General features: G+C 40.4%; 1 protein-coding gene and 1 long non-coding RNA gene across 2 annotated transcripts; both read right to left on the bottom strand.

Annotated features, from left to right (window-relative positions):
* Positions 1-12,811: 12,811 nt before the first annotated feature.
* LOC131247100 (uncharacterized protein At2g29880-like) lies at positions 12,812-13,272 on the bottom strand. Its single transcript, XM_058247540.1, has 2 exons — positions 12,997-13,272; positions 12,812-12,910 (listed from the first exon to the last, which is right to left on the bottom strand). The coding sequence occupies exons 1-2, from the start codon at positions 13,270-13,272 to the stop codon at positions 12,812-12,814; spliced, it is 375 nt and encodes a 124-aa protein (XP_058103523.1).
* Positions 13,273-13,571: 299 nt separating this feature from the next.
* LOC131247383 (uncharacterized) lies at positions 13,572-14,527 on the bottom strand. Its single transcript, XR_009171691.1, has 2 exons — positions 14,276-14,527; positions 13,572-14,193 (listed from the first exon to the last, which is right to left on the bottom strand). It is a non-coding gene; the product is annotated as an uncharacterized LOC131247383 (long non-coding RNA).
* Positions 14,528-20,868: the final 6,341 nt, after the last annotated feature.

Here is a 20,868-nt window from a genome sequence, read left to right as displayed (position 1 = left end):
CTGAGACATAGTGAAAATCCGAAAGGACGCTATGGGCAAAAATGATGGGAAGAGCCAAACGTAGTGAAAACCTGAAAAGGCGTTACGAGTAAAATGGCAAGAAATAAAAATAAATATATATATAATAAAAATAAAAGTGCAGGTACAGAAAAAGCCAAGGTAGCAGGCGCCACAATAAGATACAAGGGATGAACAACTTCGGATCAGTACTCTATCAAACTCTGTTCAAATTCACGGAATGCGATCCCAGACACCCTCTCAGGGAACCAAGACCCTAAGAACACAATCTAGACTACTGCGCACAACGTGGGCTGAGCCCAAAGTTTTGATCCCAATCATCCAAAGCATAAATCCAAACACTAGTGAATTAGCACAAAACAAAATCTTTCTTTCCTTTAGAAACGTTTACACTGCTTTTTCTTTCCTTTTGGTTCCAAAAACAAAACCATGCATGTATACAAAATAAGCAGTCAATCACAACTAAGGATCACAGGAGTGATCGTATCCCTCATACGTCGATAATCTCTGCCTAAGCCTCTCTATCTCCATGCGTAGGTAAAAAATCTCATCCCTATCCAGACGATGCGCCGTGAACATACTCTCATCATACTGTCGCCCCACTGCCAGTCGACGGGCCATGTCTTCACATGCATGATGGAGGATAACAATCTCGTTGATTAGGTGACCATGTGTGGCCAGCAAGAAGGAAGGATCAATGAAGGGTCGCTCCTCAAAAGCCTCGAACGAGTCAACGACACATAAAGAGGATGAAGCAGTATCACCCACCATGTCCTAATCAACAGCCTCGTCTATCAAATGCTAGCCAGGAACCTGTCGATAAAGTGACTACCCTGCCACCCATCGCTGATATGATACTGTTGCCAGAGGAGGGGCCCAAGACTCGAGATCCAGAGCTGTCACATCCAAAGAGCCTTGCCAGGAAATCCAGACTCGTCTATACAAGGTAATTAAATTAGAAGGAAGAGGGGCATGCCCAAATCCAGAGTAGGCGAACTTCGGAATATCCTGCCAGAAACAAAACTAACGAAGGAATTGCATTGGCTAGTAAGAGCAGTATCCTCGAAGACCTAGCAGTAGCAAAGGAGTGTGAGCTGCACTATAAATCAATGGCGAGCGACAGAGCCAGGTAGCCTCCCAGCTAATCTCCCACCCTCGAAGCTGAGAGAGCATGCAGCGGTACAATGACTTAGAGGCTTCAGTGTCGAAGGGAAGGCCATCAAGTAACAAAGACAGCACATCATCGCGGTGGGAATCAGGCCACACAAGCATAGGGGTCATGTACAGGTGTTCCCATAACCACACCTGGGAGAGGAATAAATCAAGTTCAAGTTGCAAGCAGAAAATGAAGGAAAAGAAAGGAGCAGAGTAAAGAATACTTGAAGGAATGAGCAGTAGCCCCGGAGGATACACGTATGTCTAAGAGAGCACTCGGTCAGCCCCAAGAAGAGCTTCACCAACACCACAGAAGTAATGCTCCTGCGATGCAAGACACAACAGAAGACATCCAACAAAACTGTCAGTGATGACTGTCTCCACCCTGAGAAAAGTAACTCAGCCAAGACTCAAAATATCAGTGCATTCAAGCACTGGAGCTGGCGATCTGACCTAGGACCCCCTCGGGTAGTAGAATAGTGATCATACAGGACCTCGAGCGTAAGCTCACCGGCCCCACCCTCTGTAGTAGGGAGAACAGTAAGAAAATTGAACTAGGAAATCAGATCAGTAGAACAGACCGGCTCAGACGAGGGATCATAAGGCTCCCGGGTCAGGGGAAGCCCAGACAAATGTGAGAACTCCTCCAATGATGGGCCCAACTCCATATCATTGAAGGAAAATAGATTCAGAGAGGGAACCCAATCGTATAAAGCTGTGCTCAATAACCGCCAATCTAAGCGAATCCGGTGGAAGTGAAGAACCTCTCGAAAGCCTAGAGAGCTCAACTCAAAAATCTGCAACTGGGTCAGGCTCTCGATCCAGATATGCAACCTCTCAGAACAGGTGCCGTGTGGCTGTAAACGGCAGGTCCGAACAGGCACTCCCTCTACAATTGGAAGCCCTAGGTCCACAGGAAAATTGTCAAAGATAGGCATTCCCTCATCTAATAGGTCTATCTCATGATGATGGAAGAAGCTAGCCTCGCCCATCACATCCCGTAAAGTCTCCTGAAAAGCTGCAACAGACAGGCCCGAGCCACCAACGATCGCTACCTCAGGAGCAGTCTGAAATGAACAAGACCCGGGAGCTACAACGTCTAGTGCATCCCAGTAGCTGACAAGATCTGTACCCTGGAGCCTGACAGAAGTCGACTGTCTCATCACTGCCTCGAAATCCGCACCAAAGATCTGACTCAGGCCATCCACAAGAAGTCTATCATCCGCTAGATGGGACCCGCCACCCATCCAGGCCTGATCCGCCACATCCGCACCGTCCATCATCGTCGTACTACTATTCACACCACCCATAATCATCCCTCCATCAATCAAACCATCAGTCGCCATCGTCAAGCCATCCTCACCATCCAAACCATCCATCCCCACCATGCTAACATCTCCAAATCCGGGTGGCACATCTGATATGGGCCTATCAAAACCATTCAAACCATCCAACCCAACCTCATATCCTCTATTAATGTGGTAGGGATCATGTCATAAATGGCATTGATCTCTCCAAAAGAACTCATTACACCACCATCAACCTCCATTAATCCATTCATAAATGAATCTTCTCCACCATTTATGGGCTCACCTACCTCTTCACCATTAATAAATCCATCATCCCCCTCATCATGATCACCCATAACAGCCACCAAAAGGAAAGAAAAGACAAAAGAAGAAAAGGACAAGGGAAAGAAGGGACAAAAGAGAAAGGGGCAAAAGAGAAGGATCAGACGGCCTAGGTAAAAGGAATAAACAGAAAGGGACAGGAAGGAATGAACAGAGCAGAAGAGGACTTGTTAGAAGAAAAGATGAACGGAGGCAGTAATCAGATTACCGCTAGCGGCATTCGGAGTAACGTTGCAGGAATTGTTATCACTGAATCACTGCAGCACTTGACAAACAAGCAGAACGGGTGAAAGTCAACGGGCGGTAGTTCGACTACCTCCCGGGCCCAGTTTCGAGCAAAATTCCGGCAGGGCCCACTCCAAAGGGATGAGACCAAGTAATGCACCTCCACGTGCTTAGTTGGATAAAAAAAAAAGAAAAGAAAATGATTATGAGAAGACCAAAGAAGGCAACATTGAACAATTGAAATTTCATATAAACAAGAGGATTACATAGCTGGTCACAGGATACAATGAACTAATCGTCATCGAGAAGATAAGTATCTCTATCCTTGTGATGAAAATGAGGTCCAAAGATTCCTCCTTCAGGAAAACGGGCACCGTTGCCTAGAGCATAGCCAGGCTGTATGATCGGACCAATGCCGTACTGCTCACACCACGAAGTATACTCTCTATCCGGGTTGACAAAGGCACTAGCCTCAAAACCCTCCAAAGCAGCGGTCAACTCCCTCTCAAGCATGGATCTCCAATCAGATGGTTCGGATGGCGGACTAAGTGGGACCAAAGGGCTGCCGGTCAGCTGCCAAAAAAGTCTCTCTCCCAGATACCATTTCGTCACACGCGGGTCCTCTAGAATACGGTGACATCGTGAGGCCTGAAAGGCCTCCTAAGCTCCAGGAGTAAGCGTTGCATTCGACTGGAGATATGGCTCGGTGTGAAACTGCAAAAGGGAGAAAAAGGATCGGCAGATAGGCAGAAAGCAGCACATGGGCAATACAAGGCGAGACAGAACACTCACACCATTAGGGATAAGGGCATCAATATTCGACCTCCAGGCGAGATCGGAAAATAGGCGCGTGCGGTTGCAGTTATCCTTGTACTACAGCATCATGTGAGGGAAAGGGGGTGAATGATCAATCAAAGTAGGTGCCAAATGGAGAAAATGGTAAAAAAAGCAGACCTGCGCCAAAGCCGCGATCAGAAAAGGGCACACCAGACCATTCCCAAAGAAAATAATGTAGAAGGGACATCAAGAAAGTACCTTGATGACTGGATAAAAGCCAGTCAAAGATCGGCTGATACAACAGCTGTCCTTTTCCAGCCCTTCGTACAAATGAGCTAGGAGGGCCACATTCTAGTTGTACGACGTGGGAAAAGTGATATTTGCCATAAGCGACAACCGATAAGAACTCACAAGCTCATTCCCATGACAGAAAATCATCGCTCCCATAGTATACAGAATCTGGGCGCAAGCCTTCGCCCCAGTCGCAGCTTCAATCTCAGGAATGCGTCTGGAAAAATTTGACGACAGCCACAATAGCTTGAATCGATGACCTAAAAAATCTGCGGCATCTGGCATCATCCCTAACAATTCCATCCAGTCATCCTCAAAAGGTACTGGGAGATCATCCTCCAAAGGAACGGATCCCCCATCATATCGGAGACCTAGCTGCATGTATATATCATAAGGAGTGATCCCCCACTCCCCAAAAGGCAATTGGAAGGTGTGAGTCTTAGGGTGCCACCGCTCGGTCAAGGCTGATAAAAGGGACATGTTCGTCTTACTTAGACGAACTCGAAATAAGAGCGCAATGGAGTACACTCCAACACCTCAAAGAATAGAGGCTGCGGATCATGGAACCAATCGGGCCAGTGTGTCCTAACCCCACGGCCTCTAAGAATCATAGGTGAACTACCTTCCCGAGCTATATCAGAAAGATGCCGACCTTCTCGCAGCAGATATCACGGATTAGTCGACTGGCGAGAAGGACCAGCCTCATTCCTACCATGACGAGGCATGCTGCACAAACAAAGCTCACAGGTAAATGCCCTTCTCACCAAAATGTCAAAAGGACCAAGCCCATTTTAAAAGGCCCATTTCAAAAAGATCATTTTGAGGCCCAGGCCCATTTTCCAAGCCCATGTCCAAAAAGACCCAATCCAAGGCTTATTTTCAAAAAAGTCAAGGCCCATTTTTAAAAGACCCATTTCACAAAGCACACTCCAAGGAGGCCCACTTCCAAGACCACTTCAAAGGCCCATTTCAAAAAGCCCATCAAAAGACCCAGACCAAAAGCCCCTTCCAAAAGGCCCACTTTCAAGGCCCACTTGCAAAGCCCATGTCCAAATTCATTTCAAGGTCCATGATTAGGGCCCATTTTCCAAAGTCTCTTTCAAAAATCACCACCATAACAAGTCCATGCATCTGGACACATCAAGATCATGATGTAAGACCCACTTGGAAAATCCCATCTGTCCATCATCCACAAAGTGGTCAACTAACAAGATCTATACCATCTACACACTCAAATAGGCCCCAGATCATCCATCTAACGGTTCAGATCATCCAAAAAATAATAATAAAACAAAAAACAAAAAAAATCTTCAAATAAAAGGGCCGGGCCCCTTTCTTATCAACCCCAATCAAAAACAAAAAAAATAATAATATGTATACAACAGAAAATTCAGCCAACAAAAATAGGAAATCCAACAAGATCTAATGGCTAGGATCAAATCAAAACAGATCAAAGGTCCTGATCGTAGCCTTCCCAAAGCTCATGGAGAAATCCAACCCACCAAGAGCTCTTCAAATGAATGGTCCAGCAAGATCCATCAAAAACCCCTTGACCAAAATTACCTGAAGATGGGAAGAGAAGGAAAATGCAAGAAAACACAATCTCAAAAAACTCCTTCAAGATAACTTCCAGGGATCACAATGGGGTCCCTGAATGACCCAAAGGCCGAATTCAAATAAGGGAGGAAGATACACCAGATGGACCGATGCTCGCCATGGACCAGCAGTCCGTTTGACGAACCGGTGGTAGCCGGACTACCGCTGGCGGTAGTCAGACTGCCGCTGCCGACCGCCTGACCCCTAAGATAGCGTGCTGTCCCCCCATGCCCATTTTCATTAACCGGTCCTCCCTTTGGACCAGTGGATAAAAACCAAAAATAAAAGAAAAGAAAAGAAAAGAAAAGAAAATAAAATAAATAAATAATAAAATAAAAAATAAATATATACATATATATAGCAAAAATATATATAATAAAAGATTCTTCACAAAATCTCGTGATAAATTCAAATTCTCACGAGAAATCGAAAATCTCAAAAAAAAAAAACACAAAAAAAAAAAAAATAAAAAAAAATAAAATAATAAATAAATAAATAAAAATAGAAATAAAGTAAATCCCCAGGGAGTATAACCTTAAAGAAAGGATGATCCTTCTAAAACTAGCAACCCCATTAATTTATTAGTGGAGGCCGTCTGAATCTTTAGCAAATAAAAACTAGACGATAACGCCCACCCGAGAAGTCGAACAGATATTTTCTAAAAAATATATTTTCAAACAAAATCCCCAAGGAATCTAGGTCCAAAGGGAATAGCTTTCAAATAATTTTTTTTAAAAAAAACACACGCGGCACGTAATACATTGAGGAATCTTCCATATTCTCCAGTTGCGGTCAGTGCAAACAGCTAAATAAGATTCGATCTCTTCCAGTTTTCCCAGAGGATGATCAAATCCATACATGATATATATACGATTGGCCCGATCTCTATATCTGGAAAGTCATACGAATGCTAGTAGAAATCAGTGGATCTATCTCTGAAAAGAATAATCAAACTCAAAGTGACAATAATCCATTGTAACCAAAGTATCAGAATCAGAAGATTGCATGGCAAAAGATTACTTGCACATATCTAGTCTGGGGTGTTAAGAAATTTTGATTGAGTCCAAGTCGGCATAGTGAGTTCCCCGTAAGGCCACACCAACGCGCAGGGCAGCTAACCCCTTTGACAATCAAACAGACCAAATACTCCTAGGGTGATTACATAGCAAAGGACACGACAGACCAAACAGTACGAGAATTCTCGTAAAGCCGCACCAACGTGCAGAGGCCCTACCTTTCAGACTTACACTCCAATGCTATTAATAATCTGACGTAAAAGGGTTGTGATTGGTGACTCGTAAAGCCGCGACGAATGCGCAGGGGACAATCACAACCTTTTCCTCAACCCTCGTGATATGTGCAAGTCATATTTTTCTAAACAGTCAACTGACAATGATACAACGACAGGCAACAGATTCGAATCACTATCCTTTCTGACCAGAAGGGTGGGGTATCCACTTGCGTTGGCCTTCGGTTGCTCTCAACCTCGGCCAAAGAGGGGCATCTGTAGTCACCCCACGCAGGATAACATCTTGAAAAAGGTTAAGAAAGGCCAGGAACCATGATCACACCTTAAACCAAACCCTAATCCTAGCCTAAACTTAACACTGCCACAAAAACCTCAAAACTTCCAAACTGAGACCCAAAACCTTGATCCAAACGTTCAATCCACACACAGTCCCCTCTTATACCTTATACCATGACTAGAACCTGTTACCCAGGCCCCAACCAACCTAGCTGAGTCATAAAACCCCAGAAGGAAGCCACCATTCGAACCAGCACATCAGACAAAGCCCGCACGCGTGAACCCGGCCCAAATAGAGCCCGGGCGGTAGTCTGACTACCGCCAGCGGTACTCGGAGTGTCGCCACATGCGGCTCGCATGTGGACAGCTGTCTCAGCATCTAAAAGTCAACTTATCTGGTATTTATCCTCCCCATCTTCACTATTTACCATTTTACCGGCCCCCAAAGCCAATGGGAACGCACCACGTGGCACTCCTCTCCCCCTAGCCAATCACAAGCCTCCATTTCCTAATTTTAACCCTTACCTACCCCCTATTTACAACAATGCCATTGGAGAAGGTTATAAATAGCCATCTCTTCCTCTCATTTGATCCATCCCCAACAAGCCACTTCACATTTCCAAGGCTAAGTGAAAAAAAAGGGGAGAGAGTGAGGAAGAGAGTGAAGGAAAGGGAAGGAACTCCCAAGCCTTCAACGATCCAAAATTTCCATCCACCCCCTAGCCTTCCTCTCAACCTTTCCAATCCATAAATCTAGCCTAGATTGATCATGGTTCAATCCATACCTTAGCTCACTCAAAGATCAAGCCAAAGATTTATTTATTTTACATACAAGTATTCACCATGACATCTATTCCCTTCTCAACCCCCTTGCTCCTCTAGATCTCTAGTGAACATATGCTCTGTGACTTGTTATACACCGGATCCTGTCACATCAGAAATTCCTAGTGATCTAGTCCATTCTTCTTTACCTTTTTACATAAGCATCATTACATCCGCCTTCTAGACACACCGTTGGACGTATGCTCTGTGGCTTGCCGAAGTCTCGGATCTTGCTACATCAGAAATCCGCATGTTTGCCTGGTCCCATCTCAACCACAGCATACATCATCCCTTGAGATTTTTTTACTACACTAAGTAGAGACTGTACATTTGTACGGGCAGAGTGGGTGCCTAACACCTTCCCTCTTTGTAACCAAGGTCCCTTACCCATAATCCCGGATAGCAGACCAGGAGTCAATCTAAAGGAGGGAAGTCTTCAGATTTCTCTGACTTTACATATCCGCAATTCAGCCGATAGTGGGATTCTGAGATTATTCGGCTAGTGGCGATTTTTCAGTGTCTACACGAGGGTTTGAGAGAAAGAGAAAGAGAAAGAAGGAAAGAAAGAGAGAAAATGAAGGAGAAGAAGAGAAATAGTGTGGGTGAAGTGTTGTTAGACTTAGATTTGGGATTCTTTGTTCTTGTGGATTGCTAGTGCTTTAACCAAGTCGTAGGAGTTAACAATCTCTTCGCCGGATCCACTTCATATGGAGTTGGAGGTAATAAATAAATCATACTTACTAATTTCAATCCCTTTAGTGTTATAATTTTATGAATCTTACCTTAGCCGTCTCAATTTAATTTAGGAATTAGTGATTTCCTCCAAAAATCCTAACTCTAAGTGTGATTAGATCATGTGAATCTCTCTAAGGTGCGGTCTATTCTTTTAGGTTTCATTTTATCAACCCTTGATAGTATTAGATAATGATTTTTAGTTGATTATAAGATGTCATATGCTATTTTTGTTTAAATTGATTTATTTTTGTAATCCTAATGTTACTTATTGATGGGAGCCAAAATATTTAATAAAATGCTTCAACTGGATGAAACTCTTACTATTGGAAGTTTTGTATGTAAATTGATAAGTGATGTTGATATACATTGGATTGTATTGATATACATTAAGGGCCTGTTTGGATTCATGTATTGTATTGTATTGTGCTGTATTCGGGTACTGTTCATGTATATAATGAACGGTTTTCATAATACATCCAAATTAGGGCGAGACAAATCGGTGTTTGGATTAGAGGTATTATGGAGAATAGTATACAGTATCTTATACAGATCAACGTTTGGATAGGAGGCATTATGTTTGCATACTGTACAACTGTACAAGTTTCCTAATACTACATGTACGAATTGAATTTTATCACCATTCCATCATGATTTGGCGGGAACGGATTGGCTACCCTCCCTGACACCAGCCAATGGATGGTGGTCGTTGCTATGTGGACCCCACCATGATGTATGTATTTCATCCTTTCCAGAAATATATTTTTATAGATCATTTTACGGTCTGAATCCAAAAATGAGATATTTCCAAATCTCTGGTGGACCACATTACAGGAAACAGTGTTGAATGAGGGTCGACCATTAAAAACATGTTGGGGGCCAAATGTTTTCGATCAAGCTGATATTTCTTTGTTCTCTTCATCTGGGTCTGTATGACCTAATCAACAGATTGGATGTCAAATAAACAGTATAGTGGGCCATGGGAGGATTTTAATGGTTGATATCCAATCACTATTGTTTTCATGTGGTGTGATCCACCTGATATATATGTCCCTCTCATTTTTAGGATCAAGCAATAAATTGATATGTAAAATTTGATGAATGGAATGGATGAAACACATACATCATCAGTGGGGCCCACACAGCACCGACCACCAGCCATGGAGCTGGTATCAGGGGGAGTAGCCAATCCGTTCCCTGATTTGGCACCACTGCGAAATCAACATGACAATCAGCCCCACTATAGATTACCAGCGGCAGATCGAGATTGCCACACCTGTGATATGTGGACCCACGTGTAATCGTCAAGTCATCCACGCCCTAGAAAACAAAATGTGTTGCATAAAAACAAAAGTAGAAAACATACATTATAATTTTTGTAAACAAAAAAAAAACATATCGTTAAAATAAGGAGATGATATTCGGACACCAGTAGCAAAGAGAAGAACAGAAAGAAATTTAAAAAAAAATAAAAAAAAATAGACACAAATATTACAAATGCGTCAGATGTCATCCATCTCCAAGAAAAGAAAATAACAATAACAAAATTAGAAAGCCTACTTCGAAGTTATTTATAAAATTCAAAAAAATAAAAATAAAATTATCCACTTGAGATGATATTGAACGTTCCAGGAAAAGAAGAAGAAGAAGAAAAAAGAAAGAAAGAAAAAAAAAAAGAAAAAATGAATATTACAAATGAGACGTCCTTAACTAAATACTGTGAAATAGTCCTCCAATTCATCTTTAATTATAGACGCAAAAAACCTATCCACTGCAATGGACATTCAAGTAAACACCTGTAAACAATATGAGGACACCAAGCACCAAACCAACAATCGTACGATCTAGGTGTGGTTCATTTCCTGGACCATCAGAAAACACTCTTTCCTCATTGCCATCTTGCACACCATTGTCACCAATTACAGTTGGCTCTCTGGGTGCAGCTACACATGTCCCGTTATCCATCGTCGTGGTAGAAGTTGATGCACGAACAATCCGAGTTCCAACTGTTCCAGCTGCTACTCTACCGATAGCGGAGGCCTGAATAATATAGTAAACCATGCACATGTATGTGAATAAATATGATTGTAAGATATGTAAATCAACATGGAAAATTGATTTCTTATAATATACAGTGACGTTGTTAAAGATTTATCCAACCTTGTGTTGATTCCATGCAAGCATGGCATCTTCATAAACCATGAATGACTTATGTCTACATCCACTGAATCCATGAACCTGAGCATTGCACTCTTCCCACGTCTCATATATGTCGGGTGTTCTTCCTTCAAACACTACGTAAAACCTCCTCTTCATTTTCTCTGCAATTGGTAAACATAAGTTTCTTAGCCCAAATTTTGAGTGATGAAATTATAAGAAAGTTTGAGGATATTGATTATGCTGCCTGTGTTAAAGTCTGTATGTTACATCATTAAGGTCTGAAGTTTACCACTATACAAATAGATTCAACAACCTCCGATTTAGTAATTTTATGTCAACATAACCAATGAAAAGAAACTCATACAAGATTTGCCGAAAGTGACACTGGGAATCAGTAAATTATAATGAAGAAGAACATATCGGATATAATCCAAATATGTGAAGGTTATCTGCACATAGAAAATGAATTTCAAACCTGTGTATGTGTATCCTTCCTATATTCGGAATTAGAAACGCAATGCCTCCTGTGAAAATTATCTGTTACTAATACCCAATTACATTAACTACATCAATTTAAAACAAAAGCATGTACGAATATCAGTTAAAATAGAAACCATAACTACCCAGCCAAGAAAAAAAATCTTATTGCTACAAAAGCATGTAACAATAACCTGCTGACACCTGCAATTAAATAATGTAGTCATTGGAATGAGAGGCTGATCAAGACAGCAATAGATGCCTGCTAAAACAGAAATTATACCTACCCATCCAAACAAAAAAGGTTGATCAACCACACCATTAACAAATCATCCAAAGTTTAAATGACCCGACATAACTCCAGGCCTTTCAAATAGCGTCCTCAATTATCAAAATTATCTATCGATTGTAATGCAAGTGAAGAGTGTATCAGTCCATAATTAAATATTCATATTGAGCACTGCAAGAGGCCATCAAATGCAACTTCTGTATATCCAACCTCTTGCAAACACAACAAATTAGACTCACATTTATCCTCCAATATATTCCTACTATAGAAATGACTACTGTATAATGAAAATTATATTAAGCTATAATCTCAGATAGAGTATCGCATATCAGTTAAAGTCAGAACCTGCAATAGAAAGTAGCACTACATATTTCATATATGTAGCAGTCTAAAAGAAATATCGATCTGATTACTGCTCCAGTAGCAATCATATAATCCACATCTTTGCCATTTGTTAACTCACCAAACCAAGCATTCACAGACTTGGTTGAAACAGTATCCAACCCAAAAGCCAAAGAAAAAAAAATGTCCAGAAAACACCATTGTCCAAAAAATATTTTTGGTCATCCCAAATTCACTCCTGCCCACTCTGCGGAAGGATAAATTTTTCTATCTACTCCTTTCTTCTCTCGTGTCCCATTTTCATAAAATATCCTGCACTGACTAAACCGGATTGCAGCACCCTCACAGCCCGAATCTGATCCTCATTACTCAGACCTTCCACATCCTCAAGTATCCCCAGCAACCACTACACACATGTCATACTTTTGCCCTGCGCCATAGTTATAGTCAGGGTCTTTACAGCCTCTACCATCTCCCCCATCCTGTCCGCTATTTGCTCGCTCAGCTTACCCTTCCTACGACGGCTGATGTCACTCTCATCCAAACGACTATGACGAGATCCTGACATTTCCTCGATTGGGCTTTTGTTATATTTCTTCACCCTATTTATGGATCCCTCACCTGCGAGTGTGCAGGGAGTAGTCCTCTGACCGTCCTCATCATCGGATGAGAGTCGTACAATATCAGAGGCCTCCTCATCAGAGCCGTCGTCGGAATACATTTCGAATCGGCTGCACCGCTTTCCGGAAATGGGTGATGAGTAAGCCATGCTCACGAATGATCCTTGGGCACAATCGTTGCCAAATTGAAGGCCAAGTCATCCCATCTATCGATGTGCTTTCCTCGCACACGTTCCGCATATGGGTGAGACTGTACAAAGAAAGAAAATATTAGAAATCATATACAGAAAAGCTAGAAATTTTAGAATGAATGTTTTTTTTTCTGAAATATCGTACTACAATATAACCAGCCCACACATCATCAGTAGCGACGACCATCTTTCTATCTGAGTCCCATCCAAAACTGGATGCATTGAGCAGGTCCTTGATAGAAATATACAACCTCTTTAAGCTCTGCAACTGATTCGAAATGTGACAGTTTTCAAGTAATATGCCACATGTCTCATTGATCTCTCTGATGGTTGCCTTGTAGGCCTCGGGTTTGAACCCATTATCACTCTTCAGGCCGAGATTGACTTCTTCAACCAGGGCATCCACCAATGAATTGTCCATATTATCGGACCATTGAACTCTACTTATTTTTCGAGAAGAGGCTTGCCTACACCTTGGGGTAAATATACCCCTAGGTGAGGGCCTTTTCCTTAAGGGCGTAGCGGTTCTTGGCGGAGTTTGAAGAGTTTGTCTTGCTGATCTTGGACTGAGGTGTAGATGACCACCCCTTCTTGTAGGTGACGAGTCCACATTTATATTCCTCGGATTATCTGTGGAACTCCTTAGAAAATTCATTTCACCTACAAATAACACATATTTATAGTAACATGACATGAGCTTACAGTTGATCAACGAAAGTATTAATTCATGAAAATTCATAAGAAGATTATATAAGCCATCCTATCAAAAAAATTCACAGTAAAAGTAAATAAGTATGCAAATATTCCTGCTAAAAACATAGTAGATGAGTACAAAACCAATGAAAACTAAATACGTTGTCTGGTACGTGGAAGACTGTCATTCCACATTCTCTCAGTTATCTCGTCTCTCTTCCTCACCCACTCTTCCCGACTGCGGTCTGTCACCAGAGATAAAGCTCTTCCTTCCTCCGCAGTAGATATTTTTACAGGGGATGGTGTAGCATCCTCCGTACTGTCTCCACTATCCTCGACTACCTCAGCAAGTCCATCATCACCACTAACACGGATGAAATTATGAAGGACACAACAAGCTATAACAATTTTAACTTGTGTTTTAAACTTGAACTGAGGAGGAGTACGTAGAATAGGGAAGCAGACTTTTAAATCCCAAAAGACCGCTCTATGACATTTCACAACTAGGCATGGCGATAATTGAAAAGTTCTTTTTTATTTGCGGGCTTCCTTCAAGTACGGAACTCATTCAGATGATATTATACACCTCGGTAGGGGGCCATAAACCCGGGCGTATGTGCATATCGAGCATCAACGACATAATATTTTTCTACACATTGCATGCAATATTTCAGTTAGGTTTCATTTATAAACACCTAATATGTAAATAAACACCCCCTATATGTGATTACCGTGAGGAATAAGAAAACAATCAGGACGACGAGTTAATGCATTTTGCAAGACACGTGCATCGGATGCAGATCCATCCCAACCAGCAAGCACATATACAAATTTCATATCAAACGTACATGCAGCAAGAACATTTTAAGAGAGATATCCTTTCCTATTTCTAAAAGTTGAGCTCATTTCTCTTGACACATAAGCTGGTATATGGGTGCCATCTAGGGCCCCGATGCAGTCATATAATCAAACGTGTGCCACATGATTAGTTCACTTTTTATACGAATTAAAATTCTTACTAATAACATCTACCTTTTCTCTAATATTACCTGAAAGTATGCACTCCATAAAGGGTTGTCAGATATTTCCTTAGGTATGTGTAAAACAGGAAACTTCACATATTCTGGGTATATACCGATAATTGCGTCCAACACCCTAGTAAAGTGTCTGCTTATGGTCTCACTAGATATTGAAAATCGATGACCAATCACACGATTACGTACATTGTGTCCAACTGTATGTAAGAACATTACTACCTGTTCTTTCATACTACACCTCCTAGAATCAGATAGGAGTTTCCGATCTCTCAACAATAAACACAATTTGAAAAACGTGTCCCTTCTCATTCTTAGCTGTGCGAGACAATCAACATCGCTTTTCCGTATTATGCCATTGACAAATCTCTCCCTCTTAATATAACAATCCTTATACTCTGATTTAATACAGTAATGGCAATAATATTCTACAACACCCATTACACATGCAGAGGTTGTTATGGCTGTTAATGCAGTGGCTACTTCACTCTCAGTCCATTCACTAGCAGATGACCTTTCATCGTTGTTTTCAGCACTATCGGAAGCCATATGACTATTGGAGATGAAAGTTATCTGATTGGGAATTACAAAGAATTCATAAAATTTATATTGAGAGTATGAAAAGGATATGTGACAAGCATTACAGATCAAATTTAAATGTTTGTCATGCATATGTTTTTATGCAAAATGTTTCATACATTAATATACACTTCTGTTTCAATTAATATACAGATTTGACCGCAAACATGAAACCATGCACATATTTGTTATCAGATAATTTAGCTATCATGTTACCATCCCAATACAGATTTGACAGCTACATAAATATGTTTATTGTAAAATAAGCGAAGGCAAATGTAACGTTTATAGTTATTTACTATACACATTTATGTTAATGTATGGTAATTTAATGGTATAGGAAATGTTCATACAGTTACTTATGCGAATCATAATGCAAAACATATTCAGGGAGTTCAACAGCTATCACCCGGATTAGAACATATACAGGCATAGATACATCTCACAGTTCGTGCAAATATCGTATCAATATCTGTTCACTCACAGGAAAATCTACCAATAACCTATAAGGGAATGGGGGACTGAAGTCACTTCTCTATAACTGACTTATAGGCATCCATACATTCTCATGTAAGTGACCGTCACCTGTAATTGACTTACCATTGACAATCACCTGTAAGAGACATACAGTTACCCAAACAGGCCCTTAATGATTCTGATATACATACTAATCTTATGATTGAGTTAGCTGTCAATGAACATCATACATGGTGATATAAACAGTATTTCAAAATCAGTAATGACATACCTGTTATATGGCAAAGAAATTGTAGCAAGTTGGAAATTTTGCACTGAGGGTTGCAAGACTTCTACTGTCTACATTAGCGCATGATATATTGTAGCGGTGAGGGTTTGATTACGCGATGAAAAAAATTTGGTTAAGGAGATGGCAGTTTAATACTGAGCTCTCATAACATGCATTGCTTCTTTTCGAAAAGTAGAAAATGGTGATTTGAATTAGAATACCATATACTCATAAGAGCATTGATAAAAACATATCGTTAGAGGACCAATGAGTTGTAAATATGCATACTGTAATGTTATCAGTGAGCATCTTCTATTGATAATCCTGACAGTTAGCAATGGATATACATAGCTGAAAATGGAAAAACCGTTGTCCTAAGAGAGATTCATCTTGAAATGGCCATCAGAAATTCATAATAACCAGTTTAAATTTGTGTAGATGTCCAGAAAAGTGATTTTGAAGAGTTATACCTCAGACAGATCAACCAAAAGTAGCAGAGCCATTTCAGATACAGAATCATTTCTAGAAACAGAAATTTTTGAAGATATGAGACCATGCTCGGTTTTTATCAATAGGAGCAAATTAAAAATTCATTTCACTATCTGTAGGCATTGACAGCATCACACCCTACCTGTAACTTGGAAGATATGCAACCGTCCTTTCCAAAATCCCAACTAGGATTCTATACAGAACAAGATTTACCTCATATTATCTCCATCGAATAAATCTGGACAAGGATGAGGGGTTTCACAGATACAGGTGTATACGACCGACAGTATACCCTCCATCCTCCTCCAAAAATATCGCACTCGAGGAGAGCGATACAGGAGGTCTGCCTGGGTAGGGTAACTCTTACAGGCGAGAAGTATCGCATGTTTTCATCCGGAGGAATGAGATTCATATCTGTAGGGATGACCTTTCACCGAACGATGTGGGGTGCTTCAGCACGATTCGAAGAGCAATGAGGTTTGGAGTTACACTGCCCACGAGTAGTTCTGATCAATGGTTCGGAGAAGATGAAACTCGTTGCAATGGCGACATGCAACCTATATAGTGACGCTTATCACCACTAGTGTAACGAACTTCTCTTCTCCCACGTGATAGAACGACATGAAGTTGATATTTCAGTCATCAGTCTTCCTTTCTCGAGAAGGGAAATATAGTGCAGTGCCGTCATTCGGTTGTAATGACGGGAGGTGTGAACTTTGACAATACAATACCGCGATTTCAAATTTCTGGTAATGGACTGAACTCGTGCGCATGGGATACCGTCCGTTATACGCTCCAATCCAAACGTTGTGTAATTGGAATATTCAGGAATATTCACTTTTAATATGATACACTACCCTCTTATACGCGAATCTAAACAGGCCCTAAATTGTAATGATTCGTAAATATGTTCAGCTGATGCACCCTATTGTGGTATTAAATTTTTTCGTGATTATGTTTATGTATTCGATAATATGATTTGTAGTCGTGTGGATCGAGGCATGCAAAATGTTAAATGGATGACCCTCTTTTGGTTGGCTATTTTGGACTTATATGGTTAACAAAGGTTGAACATAGACGACCAACAGCAGTTGGATCTGCATTGGAAGCTTTACACCTAATGCCGGTTTGGTCTAAGGTCCCCCTTGGTCAATCGAATCAATCCAATACATGGCCTGATCATTCTTTTATTTGATGGTTGTATAACATTCAAAGGAATCTAGGATACCACTATTACCATTGAATTTAGTTCATTCATAACCATTAGTGTGTTACTTCCCATAAAGACTCATGAGCCAAACATGGTAGTATGGGACACTGTATCCAAACTATCGGCCTACGTTAGGGTGACGTGTCTGCTATATAAGCAAAATATTGGGTGACAAGCCCGCCATGTTAATAAAACATTAGGCGACAAATCTTCCCTTAGTGACTACCGAGCATTGATGAATGTCGCGATCTTACCATGTTATTAATGGTATGGGTGGCATGCCTTCTTAACATTTAGGGTTTAGGTGATGATCTTTACCCTAGTTATAATTGTTCTAAGGTGACAAGCCCTAATATTCACCCTACTAAGTTGTATGGACTATTGGGTAATGAACCGAAATTTGAATCAAGGGACATTGGTGAGGGGACGGTACGTGCTACCACGAGTTACGTGAATCTCTTTACCGACAATTGATAGAATGGAGGTATCTTAGGTTTGCCAATGTGTTGTTTGAACTAGAAATAATAACTACTTAGGGCTTGTTTGGGAGCATGGATTTAGAACCCCCTGGATTTGCAATCCTCCTAGTGTGTTTGGCATCCTAGAGTGTGAATCAACTTTAATCCAAAAGTACCTATGCATGGTATATTTACAGTGGTTTGAATTTAATTACTAAATCAACTTTAATATCTCTAATTAGTGAGATATGTAATTTTTGACACAATGGTTGTGATAAGCCCGCTGAAATATATGCTTTGCCTGAAAATGATGAAATTCCAAGTCTCGGATGGGTCGTAAGCACAGGATCATGTCTGAGTGGCTAACTAATGATTTTTAATCATTGATTAACATGGACAATGTTTGGACGGTGCTGATCATCATTAGTGGGCCATGTGCCTAATAGAATGATAGTATAGTGACACACATGTTACACCTGTAACTATTGAAATGATTTTAGGTGTAATCCAAGCTCTCACCGTGCATTGCAAACCCCCTCAGAGAGGGGATTTGAAACACCTTGGATTTGAAACCCCCAATTACTTTATACTGTCAAACAACTAGGGGATTTGAAACCCTCACAAATCCCCTCCAATCCCCTCTAATCCACGGTGCCAAATAACCCCTTAGTGTTTTGACAAGAAACGAAAGTATTTGATTTGGGGATTATCTTATTCAATAATAACAAATAAGGAATAAAGAGAACAATCATCGTAATATGTTTTATTCATTGTGAATTCAATTACATCCTCATCTATCCCTTGATTCCTAGATAAAGTACATATGCGAGAATACAAGAATCAGATAAGTTCAAATATCGATTCCAGCAGCATCTCGGCTTGCGATATTTTTGTCTTCATGAGAGAAGAGTTGCGCAGATTTGGATATCCTTATCTTCTTCATATATTTGTCTAAATAATGTTCTTTTCAGAAGAATACTTAGATCTCTTGAAAGACTGCAATAAATTTGGCAACCATGACGTTTAAAGATTATTTCCATGCAACTCATCAGAGAGTTGCGCTATTTGTCCAGATAATGTTCTTTTTAGAAGAATACTCGGATCTCTTGAAAGACTGCAACAAATTTGGTAACCATGTCGTTCAAAGATTATTTTCGCACAACTCATTAGAGAGTTGGGCATGCCCAGGAGTTGCGCAAGCCCGTGCAACTACTCTATGTAACACAATCCAACCCTTCTTTCCGCTCTCTATTTCCAATACTTGTCAGAGATATCAGAATTCTTCTTCTTTAGCAATTTTGATCTTATATCTCTTCAAATGAAGGAGTGGAGGGGTATTTATAGACCTCCACACACGTAAGTCCTCAAATCTTGTGTCATGGGGCCCACTTCGCTCAACTCTCTTTGCTCCGTGGTGCACAATTGATGATTCTTCCAAAACATGTTGCACAGTCCCGCGTAAACTCACACAACTCATATGTCTTCTGCACTTTTACTTCTTCTTTCTCCATATCTTTCAATCTTCTTTCTTTCTTTTTTATCTCTTGTACTCAATTTTATGCTCCAACACTTAGCTAATCATGCATATCATTACATCGTTGGGTTGTGCTGCGGGCCAACCATTTTACATATGTTGATGTCCTCGCTAATAATAGTGTTGATATGGTTCTATATTGGTATCGTTGATCCTGGACATTCATCATGCTAAACATTGTTGGGTTGTGCTGCAGGCCAATCATTGTGCATATCATTATGTCATCCATGCATTTAAATAATTAACTTATGAATTATTTATTTTGTAATGCTATTGTTGCATATGCTTGATTGTGTTGATAACATGTGTAACTTAGAAAATGGAACCACTGAGTTAGCTACTCACTCTCACCTGGGACAATGTTTTAAAATACCAACCATGCAATATTATCGATGCAGGTACTATAGAGATCTGATAAATGTAGGCTTGGATCGGTTTGCATCACTGCATTATGTTTTAAAGGATTTGGCCAAAACCAAAAACTTTACACTTTAATCATTTTGGGTATGTATATTGTACCTTATATAATCCTCATTTGGGAAGACACCACTCTTGAAATTATAAATTATAAATATTAGTCATCTATTCCTGGGCTCAGTAATCTCGACTTTATTTATTATGCCACTGATTTAAAACTATTATGATTAGTGAACATTAACCGGATACGTGGGCACGTGGGAACTCACCCACATGCATTTTTGTTAGGTTCACACCCGGGAACTCGGGATCCGAGTCTCCGTATTTGAGTAATAATTTTCAATGCGTTACAGGATGGTATTAGAGCAAAGTACTAAGATAACCAGGACTTGGGATTGAGGACTATACAAACTACAATAACTAGATGTTGGGAAACTTAAAATTAGAAGTTAGAATCTTAATGAGTCCTTAGTTTTAGGAGTATCCAATAGCATAGGAAATCCATGAAATTAAGAGCAATAAACCCTAGGATCAAAACCTCCGGTGTGCTCCGATTCAGAACTTAAACTTAGAAATGATAAACAATAGGATAGAATCCTCGATTTTGTGATGTTTTTTAACCTAAATTTAGAAATCTGAACATAAGGACCACTCTGGTTAATTGTATTGCATACAAAATGCTTAAATGCATATTATTATGACTTAGAACGAGAAAATTTGTTAAAACCTTTTAGGAAGTAAGATTTAGGGTAGGGGTTCAAAGACTCAGTAGGATGAGTGATCAGGACTTAGTAGAAACCCAACTAACAAGTGAAAAGTTAAAGTTTTACAAAATATGGACAATAGGGCTCTGTGCCT

Source organism: Magnolia sinica, chromosome 5 (genome assembly GCF_029962835.1).
Source record: "Magnolia sinica isolate HGM2019 chromosome 5, MsV1, whole genome shotgun sequence".
In the NCBI taxonomy this organism is placed as follows: domain Eukaryota; kingdom Viridiplantae; phylum Streptophyta; class Magnoliopsida; order Magnoliales; family Magnoliaceae; genus Magnolia; species Magnolia sinica.
The sequence above is the reverse complement of the archived record's forward strand: the minus strand, read 5'-3'. Positions and strand labels throughout refer to the sequence as shown.